Below are 9,894 nucleotides of genomic sequence, written 5' to 3'. Positions count from 1 at the left end.
AATATCTCGTCTTTATTTGCTTTATTTTCTTTACATGCAAAGTAGTCAATCTAGTTTTTGAATAGCCATGGAAAGGCAAGATTTTGGAGTGACCTCTGCAGCACTGGATATTTCCCAGCCCTAAATCGGGGAGGAGATGTCAGCATGGAGGAAAAAGTCACGTGTGAACCAGCCAGTGCTCACTTCACAGCAACATTTTGTGTAGCCTTGCAGACTGTAGAAATGAGACTTATGTTGCTGACCTCGTGAAGCAAAGATGCTGTAACTACATTTTGGGAAAGAGGTGTCTTCACACTTCCTGCTACAAGGAGAGCAAAGCAACTGAGCTGACACAGATTTCCCAACATAGCTGTAAGGCGAGGGCTGCTTCACCCATGAAGATTTATCTATACACTGACAAATCCTCTCTACAGGCAAAGAAGAAAAACTAAATACAAAAATGACAAGTGCGTCTCATAGATGTTTAGAAGCCATGATGGAACAATCAGCTAGGGTGACCCTATGGAAAGGAGGACAGGACTCCTGTAACTTTAACAGGGGCATAGAAAAGGGAATCTCATCAGGTGCCATTTGTATGCATGCAGCACCTCATAAAGTTCCCTCTTCATCACACCAGTATGAGCTGCAGGAGCCCTGCTCTCTTTTGTATCTGGTCATGCTAGGCAGGGCTCCTGCAGCTTTAACTGTTGTGATGAAGAGGGAATTTCACCACGTGCTGCATGCATACAAATGACACCTGCTGAAATTCCCTTTTCTATGCAACTGTTAAAAGATACAGGAGTCCTGTCTGCCTTTTCATATGGTCACCCTAATTCAATAAGCACTTGATCTGTTTTCACACTTGATAGTGTACAGGATACACAGATGTACATCTCTCAGATGGAGGGGGCACCCCTTGTGACACCATTATATGTGTACTGAGAGATACGTATATAATGGTGTCACAAGGGGTGTCCCCTCCATTGGGGGGATATGTCACTTCTCACAGCTTTCATTGCAAAAGGACAATCTAACCATACCAATACAGCAAGTACAGACTTTAAGTACAGATCATTCAAGTCCATTATTGCAGGATTAGAGTAACTTATTTCAGAATATGACGTAATGCTCCCAGAGCAATACTGATAAATACTGTAGCTGCAGGGCCAGGATGAATGCCTGTGGGCAATACAGGTAAGTATCTGCAGGATCAAGATGAATTCTCATGGAATAAGGTATGTGGTTGCAGAGTGAATGCCAATAGAGCAACACATGTAGGTTTGATCCATTTAAAATAGGTTTGATCCATTTATGATTTGCATGTATTCCCTTGATTTTAATTTTGTTCATGTATCTCTTTTGGCTTCGTGTCTATACAGGTCCACAGCAAGACCTCCAGCATGACAGAACTTATATCTTCTTTCTCTGATTTGGATATTGCTGACAAGATAGAAAGTTATAGTGATTATCCTACCTACGACCCTAATAGTGAAACATCATTTCGTTGCAGTGAGAGTGTGGCAATTGGGTTCAAGTATGCGGCGGCATTCCTCTATGGCCTGGTATGCCTTCTGAGCCTGCTGGGTAACTCCCTGGTGGTGCTGGTGATCACCTACAACAAGGCGAACCGTTCCATTACTGACGTCTACCTTCTGAACCTCGCCATTGCCGATCTCCTCTTTGCACTCAGCTTGCCAATGTGGGCAGTTTACCAAGTTCATGAGTGGATCTTTGGCACTGCCATGTGCAAACTCATCTCAGCACTGAAGGAAGTCAACTTCTACAGTGGCATCCTCCTGTTGGCTTTTATCAGCATTGATCGCTACCTGGCCATAGTTTACGCTACTCGGGCAGTCACTGAGAAGAGGCACTGGGTCAAATTTGTCTGCGTTGGCATCTGGCTGTTCTCTTTCCTCTTCTCCCTCCCTGTAATCTGCTTCCGTAAAGCTTTCCTAAGTTCATCTAAAATGGTTTGTTATGAGAATATAGAGGGAGGTCAAACTTCGGACTGGAGGGTGATATTGAGAATTCTTCCACAAACTTTTGGCTTCATCGTCCCATTGATCATCATGCTCTTTTGCTATGGTGTGACAGTACACCGGCTTTCCCAGACCAAGAACAGCCAAAAAAAGAAGGCCATGAAAGTCATCTTGGTCGTGGTGTTGGTCTTCCTGATCTGTTGGCTGCCCTACCATATCTCCCTGCTTGCTGATACCTTAATGAGGAGTGGAGTTATTGAGGACACCTGTGTCCGCAGTGATGTCATTAATAAAGTTATGTTTGGTACTGAGATCCTGGGATTTGCTCACAGCTGTATAAACCCCATCATATATGCCTTTATAGGACAGAAGTTCCGGAACAGCTTCCTGAAGATCTTGGTCACCCAAGGTATCATCAGCAATAACACCCTGACTCGATATAGGAAGGGATCTTCCTTCTCATCTACCTCTGGCAACACCTCCATGACCCTGTAGTCATCATCCAGGAGGGAGGGAAGGAAGACACAATCACTAAGCAGTGTTCCAGCTATTCTTATACTGAAGGTCTTAGTGGGCAAGAAGATTCAGACTAAGGTGATCACAATGTAGCTGCTAATTGTACAAAGTTCCTGTCTGCTTCTCACAAAGGCAAACATGATTGTCCTCCACCCAGAAGGGTTCCCCATGCAAACGACCTGAACAAGTTCACGTCAAGTCCTGCACATCAAGAAACATTATTGCCAAACAACAAGAGAAGGTGTATTTTCAACCAGAAGACTGCCAATTTTTGTCCAACACAGAGCCAAAATAGAGTGTCTTATGAATGATATCCAAAGGATGACCTGTCCATCTCCATCCTTTCTGGCTAAAGTAGAATCTTGTGACAGAATTTTGGGTGGAGGTAGCTGTCATTTTCATTTAAACGTAACTAAAAAATCCAGTATAGAGGGAGCTAGCAAATGTAATAATTTCCCCTCTACTCTATATTCTTTTTGTTTTAGATGCATCTCTGTGTTCAATATTTTAAACGGAATGTGTTTGTGTATAATAATGAAAATACGGTTTTGTGGTAAACTTACCTGTGCAACTCTGACTAAGGGTTCATACACATGGGTGCTTTGCTCCTGGAATGCTTCAGAGTAGCGGCATGTGATCTACATGATGCAGCTGCCACTTCAAATCAATCCAGGGGCAAAGCCCCAAAGCTCCGCACTAAAGAAGTCGGGGATTTACCCCGACTTTTTTAGATTGGAGCAAGGCTCCGCGCCTCTGCGGAGCCTTGTTAAGGAAAAATAAATAACATTTAAAGGGGTGGTGGTGGTGGTAGAAATCCCGCCAGGGAGGGATCATCCCATTCCTCCCCCCCTTGTTCCCCCACAGTTAGCTGTAAATGTGATCCTTCGTATTTACATCTAACAACAACAACAAAACCCCCATGTCAGTCCCATTTTCCCATTAAAATCCCCACTAACCAGCACGGATGCTCCCCGGCTCCCCTGGGCCAGCCTCGTGAGCACTTGGGTGGGCGGGTGCGATGAGGCTGGCACCTGGAAACCCTAAACTGTGCTCCTTCCCATGTAGATATTGGGAAGGAGTGTCAATGTAGCTGCGCCCGGCTCGCACTGCCAGGCGCAGCATTATTGAAGTCATTTGAACCTTCAACCCACATACCAGTTTCTCTTGAATTATCCCCTACAGTGCTAAGCTGTCACCGTTGTTGTTGTTGTTGCTACCAGGTGGCTAGATCCTTTGCATACCAGGAAATGGGTTTAAGGGGGGAAATGTAAAAAAATCATAAAAAATCAATGGGTGACCCAATCAGATTCAAATTTGGTATGCTTAAAGCTCTCCTTAATATCTATTACTGTGCCAATTTTGATGTCTTTATCTTTAAAGCTTTTGCAGATGTAAGCACTTGTTTAATTTTTCTTCAAATCCTGCTCCTGCACCCCAATGGCCGCTTGGAAAACAACAAATGATACGCTCAAAAACTAGTAGCAAAATATTGCACTTCTTTTGGCTAAGAAGTGCAATTAAAGCAGGACGCACGGGAGTACTTCACAATAAAAACAGATTATAAGCTGGAAACCTTCGGAGTCCTTTGCACGCAATTCGCCGTGATTGCACAGTATAACGCTGGTGTGATAAAGCTCATAGACAAGGGCTAAGTCAGTATGTGTGTCTGTGTGTATTTGTGTGTGTATGGTACAAGGAATTCTTTCCACTATGCTGGACTTTAAGAAAAAGTTATGTTTCCATGGCCTTTAGTTGAGGAGCTGGATACACTCATCTGATTCTCACAGCCTGGGCTGGTGATTTCCCACACATCCACTGGTCAGACAGGGACAATTGAGGGCCCACTGTGATCGCAGGGAGAAACTTATCTGTTTTTCTCTCATGGACACTGGCTATGTTGTGTGTAGCTGGGCCAAATCCGATGGCCTGGCAGATGCTATGGAGACTTGTGTTGTCTCCCAGGTACTAAGTGAGGTGATTTCTCTTATTAGACAAGACGTTCGCTTAATAAAGGCTTCTGCGTTTGGTATTGCATATCTCTTCTGTTTTCTATATTTAAAGGACAAGGGTAGGAAGAAGGAAGATGAGCATCGACTGGTGATCCACAAGGGCTTCTGACTCCTTATGCTTTAACAAGAGTAACAAGTTTTGTCCCTTTAAATTAGACTGCACTGCCCTAAGGAAGGAAGTTTAAGGGGAAATCAGGCATGTATCTTTGGGTGCTTCCCAGAGCTGGCCAAGGCCTTTTGCTGCCTGAGCTAAAGGACAAAATGGCTCCTCCCCCCATTCTATGTACAAAAGTTGGCCAGATTGGCAGTGGATTTTTACTTCAATGCTGACAACAGGGCAGGATCTACACTACTGCTTTAAAATGGTTTGTAACAGAAGTCACAACCGTTGAGGCTCAGTCAGGACACACTCCCTATACAGTTTTCAAAATGTTTTCAAAGTGTTATATCCTGCTTAGTGTAGATCTGGCCCAGGGCTAGTTTAGGGGGCTCAGAACAAGTGGTGTGGCACAAAGAGGACAGTGGTCTAACACCTCGCCATGACTCCCCACCTCTCAGCATCTGCCACCTGAGCTGGCTGTCTCACTCTGCCCAATGGTAGAGCCAGCCCTGGGGCTCCCCGACAGAGGGCTCCTAGTACTAGCAATCTTTTTTCTCCTTTATGGATCTTCTGCGTTAAAGGAAAAGATGGGGAAAGCGGCAAGAATAGGGTGACCATATGAAAAGGAGGACAGGGCTCCTGTATCTTTAACAGTTATATAGACAAGAGAATGTCATTTGTATATATGGGGAACCTGGTGAAATGTCCTCTTCATCACCACAGTTAAAGCTGCAGGTGCCCTGCCCTCTTTTAAATCTGGTCACTCTAGTATAGCTCTTGCAGCTTTAACTGTTGTGATGAAGAGGGAATTTCCATATATACAAATGACATCTGCTGAAATTCCCTTTTCTGTGCAACTGTTAAAGATACAGGAGCAGAAGCAGCTACTACCTAAGGCTGTAAAAGAATTTCCAAGCATTCTGTACTCAAGACTGGCACACGTCATTTACAGGATGCCAAAGCAGCTGTTACCCAACTGGCTTTTGCAAGAGTCCCCACATCTTTGTCACCTACTGTAAACTGCTGGCGTCAGCCTTGCAGCACAGCTGAAAGATGTACCCTGGGAAGGTGATGCTATAGAGTTCACACCAGAATCCTTAGAACAACAGCGTTTAGAAGAGCCTCTGAGCTTCCCCATTTCACTCTGCAGGCATGCAGGCATTCCGTGGCCCAAGAGCCCACCTAGGGTTGCCAGGTGACCAGAAAAAAAAAATGACATACTCTGCTCTTGTGCCTTTAATAGCAGCTTGAAAATGGAAGAAACTGGCAGGTGAAACTTTTCACAACATGTAGATAAACATTGCTCCCTACTAATATCTGCAGATCAAGATGGTGTTAAAATCATGACTAGTAAAAAAAGAAGAGAAAAAAAGTTTGCATCCCAACATAGCCGTGGGGCCATAGAAACTGTCAGTATAGAGAAAGCAGCATCTTTTTCTGTCTGGTGGTTATTGGTCTTTCTTTCTACAAAAAGGACCATTGATCACCGTAACTGGAGTGAGTACATATTCAGGAGGCCAGACATTCATGTTGTTAAAAAAAGAAGAGCTGCAAAACTATTCTCAGCAGTGTGTTTTTCTGCCTCACTATCCTGAATATATCCAGATCTTTATTTCAGCGAAACATGTTCAATTGTTTGTGCCTTTTTGGTTGTTGGTGACCACAATTGGTTGCTTTCCTCTGATCCTCTCCAGTTTGGGAACGTATTTGAAGTGGGGCAACAAACCTATCATGTTGGCTTTTTTGAGGGGGAAACAACCCTCAAATAACCCAACAGCCCACGGGTTATTTGAGGCTGTTTTCCCCTCCAACAAGTCATGTTGCCCGGGTTTGGACGACATGACAAGCCATGCTTGGGCAGGTAATTAGGCTAATAGTGCCTGGCATGTGCTGGCCCACACTGCTAATTTAATCAAGCCACGCTTGCTTAAATAAACCACGGTATCTTCTTTTGATTGTGCAAACTGGGGCCGGATCTACACTACTGCTTTAAAGCGCTTTATAACAGTTTTATAGCGCTTTATAACTGTTATAAAGCGCTTTAAAGCAGTAGTGTAGATCCTGCCTGGGTCACAGCCTTCCCCTTGCTTCTTTAGACCAGATACTCCTAATTTCCCCCTCCCTTGCTTAAGAGATGTGAGCAGAATAGTCTTCTGCAATAGCAGCAGGAAGCCTGCAGAGGGGAACAAACAGTTGGCTAAGAGAGAGCTTGCCCATTGTCCCACCTCCTTGCTTAATTGCACTTTTTCTCAGAAGAGAAAGAGCTGGATAAAGGATGCAAGGAATACACATTCTTTCTCCCCCCTTCCCTTCAGCAATTATCTAGCGTGAGCGGCTATTATTATTATTATTATTATTATTATTATTATTATTATTATTTGCATTTGTATACCGCCCCATAGCCGAAGCTCTCTGGGTGGTTCACATAAGATTAAAACACTTAAAAACAATATACAAAGATTAAAAACCACAAAAACAAGCAAAATACACATACATTTAAAAACACTATAACAACTTTAAAAACAATGAGCCAAAAAACAGACCCACGATCATTACGTATTGCTTTGAGGCAATCTGTTTGAGTCTAGATTGCTATTTGCTTTGTTCTTTTGACCAGCTCCAACTCCTCTTCCTTCCCTCTGTACCTTGAACTGCCATGGCCCTCCAGTTGGACTACAATTCCCATCAACCCTATTGGCCATACTGGCTAATCCAATAACATCAGGAGGGCTACAGCTTCCCCATCCCGGCATCCCTGCTTTAACAGTGGCTTGTCCTACAGATGTTAAGGGCTAATGTTTCTTCTTCTTCTATGGGGAAAACTCATATATACATACATAAATCCAGAGTAGTCCCTCCATGTAACAACAAGAAGGCATATGTTGTCATCCTTGCAGCAGCCATTTCGTCAGGCCATAGCAGTGGGAGAGAAGGAATGCAGGGCTATTCCATCACTTCTGCTGGAAGACCAGCTGCCCTCTTCTCTTTCACCCATTCCATCAGGCAACTGAAATGTTTCCATCCCAGATGGTTGTTTCAAGAACTGAAACCAGAAGACCTGGTTTCAGGTCTTCTTTTTCCCCTCCTCCATCCCTATCTCTTTTTCCTTATGTGCTGTGTCTTTTATATTGCAAGCCCAAGCACAGGGCCTATCTTATTAAACTTTGTAAGCCACTCTGAGGCTCTTTTCAGCTGAAGTGGGGGCAGGGGGAAAACATTTTAAATAAAATAAAATAAATAAAGGGACACATCTAGACTGACCCTATTTTAAACAGGGTGCAGCTTACTCAGTTGACTATTGGATACTCCATGGGAGCTGATACCCTTTAACTTTCTATTCCCACCAAGAAGTCAGAGAAATTTCAATCCTCATTGATTTCAATGGGGAGGAGATTAGCATGTGCTTAGCAGTGAGACCTAAAACAGCTTCACTGATTTGTGCCCATAGCTTTACATTATCTTCTGCAATCCAATAGGTGGGTTTCTTTCTTTTCCCCAATCCTTCCTTGTTTATTGTTTATTCACAGGAAACACCAACTGATTTCAATGGAGCTTATTTGCAGGTATGTGGGGCTTTAAGATTTCAAATGACCAGTGAAACCAGCCTGTTTAAAATGCCAAATGCTGTTGCCTGGGAAGTGGGAATCATGGTTCAAAACGGACTATGGGAATCGTGGCTATGGCTGCCAAGTGGCATATCTACTACTGCCATCTTTTGCAATTGGAAGTGTTTCCTCTTTTCTGCCCCATTGCCCAGAAAGAAGGCGTCCATTGTCCTTTTGGGGTGGGAGTGAGGGGGGCGGGGGCAGCAGAATGTTAGCAATGATTGACAGCACAATCTTCATTCATGGTAATGAGGGATGGGACAAAAGGTCCCATATCTTAGGAATAGCAGTTGAGACAGATGCCTGGGGTATTAGGAAAGTGAGTTTGTGTGTGAAACAACAGCATCTGGAGCTCACATGGAGCAATCTTCCTAGGGCTTAGAGCTCAGTTACTGCATTTTTCTCTCACAGTGCAGTAATATATGCTGGAAGTGTCAGCATTATTTGAGCGGTTTTGATCTGAAGCTCCCCATTATTTGGATTGGGGGTCCTCCACACCTCTCATAAACCACACACTTGTTTATTGGAATGTCTGATTGTTTAAGGCTCTGTTCTCACTAGGACGGCGAAAGGCATGTAAAGCAGCAGAAGCTTTCAGTGGCTTGACACAACAGTTGGTGCCCATGCTGTTTAATGTGCTTTTACACTATTTAACGTGGTGCTGGCTGACCTCCATTTGGTTTGTAATGAGCCAACATGTATATTACTGGCTGATTTTTTTACTGGTGCTTGGATACTGGAAATCATATCTGACATCTGCATGAAAATGACATTATTGTGGATTATGATGCTGGACAGCTCATCCCTACCATTAGGTACATTGAAGCAACTTCCCCAGGTGGCAGATGCTGGCGGAGGGGCAGCAGTGGTAGCCCCCGCAGCTGTTCCTCCTGAGAATCTTGGCCATTCCTCTCTCTTCGGGGACAGAGTTTTGCATGCCACACAGCCTGTTTGGCACTCTCTAAACTAGCCAGCTGTTCTCAGATTGTAAGCCTATGCGGCAGGGTCTTGCTATTTACTGTGTTATCTGTACAGCACCATGTACATCGATGGTGCTATATAAATAAATAAATAATAATAATAATAATAATAATAATAGGTGTGGTAGAGGATACTATCCCATGCTATCCCAATGCCAGTCAACTGCCAGTCCAGTTGGTTTCCGTAAATGAAAAGGTAGGTGTGTGTGTGTGTGTGTGTGCCTTTTTGTCCTTTGCCTAGGCAGAAAAATGTCTTGGACCGGCTCTAGTGCCAGATCTATTGGGCTCCCTATGGTGATTTCTTGCATGGAGTTCTGCTCAGCTTGTAGATCGCAAGCTGAATATGAGCCAACAGTGCGATATGGCTGCAAGAAAGGCAAATGCTATTTTGGGCTGCATTAATAGAAGTATAGCTTCCAAATCACGTGAGGTACTGGTTCCTCTCTATTCGGCCCTAGTTAGGCCTCATCCAGAGTATTGCGTCCAGTTCTGGGTTCCATGATTCAAGAAGGACGCAGACAAGCTGGAGCGTGTTCAGAGGAGGGCAACCAGGATGATCAGGGGTCTGGAAACAAAGCCCTATGAAGAGAGATTGAAAGAACTGGGCATGTTTAGCCTGGAGAAGAGAAGATTGAGGGGAGACATGATAACACTCTTCAAGTACTTAAAAGGTTGTCACACAGAGGAGGGCCAGGATCTCTTCTCGATCCTCCCAGAGTGCAGGAC

The 9,894-nt window shown here is 44.1% G+C and overlaps 1 protein-coding gene across 1 annotated transcript; it reads left to right on the top strand.

The window, feature by feature from the left end:
* The first annotated feature begins 1,379 nt into the window (after positions 1-1,379).
* LOC134393294 (C-X-C chemokine receptor type 1-like) lies at positions 1,380-2,530 on the top strand. Its single transcript, XM_063118325.1, has one exon. It carries the CDS (start codon positions 1,380-1,382, stop codon positions 2,451-2,453), a length of 1,074 nt encoding a protein of 357 aa, XP_062974395.1. The 3' UTR covers positions 2,454-2,530.
* Positions 2,531-9,894: the final 7,364 nt, after the last annotated feature.

The sequence above is a fragment of the Elgaria multicarinata genome, chromosome 2 (genome assembly GCF_023053635.1).
Source record: "Elgaria multicarinata webbii isolate HBS135686 ecotype San Diego chromosome 2, rElgMul1.1.pri, whole genome shotgun sequence".
NCBI lineage: Eukaryota > Metazoa > Chordata > Lepidosauria > Squamata > Anguidae > Elgaria > Elgaria multicarinata.
The sequence above is the reverse complement of the archived record's forward strand: the minus strand, read 5'-3'. Positions and strand labels throughout refer to the sequence as shown.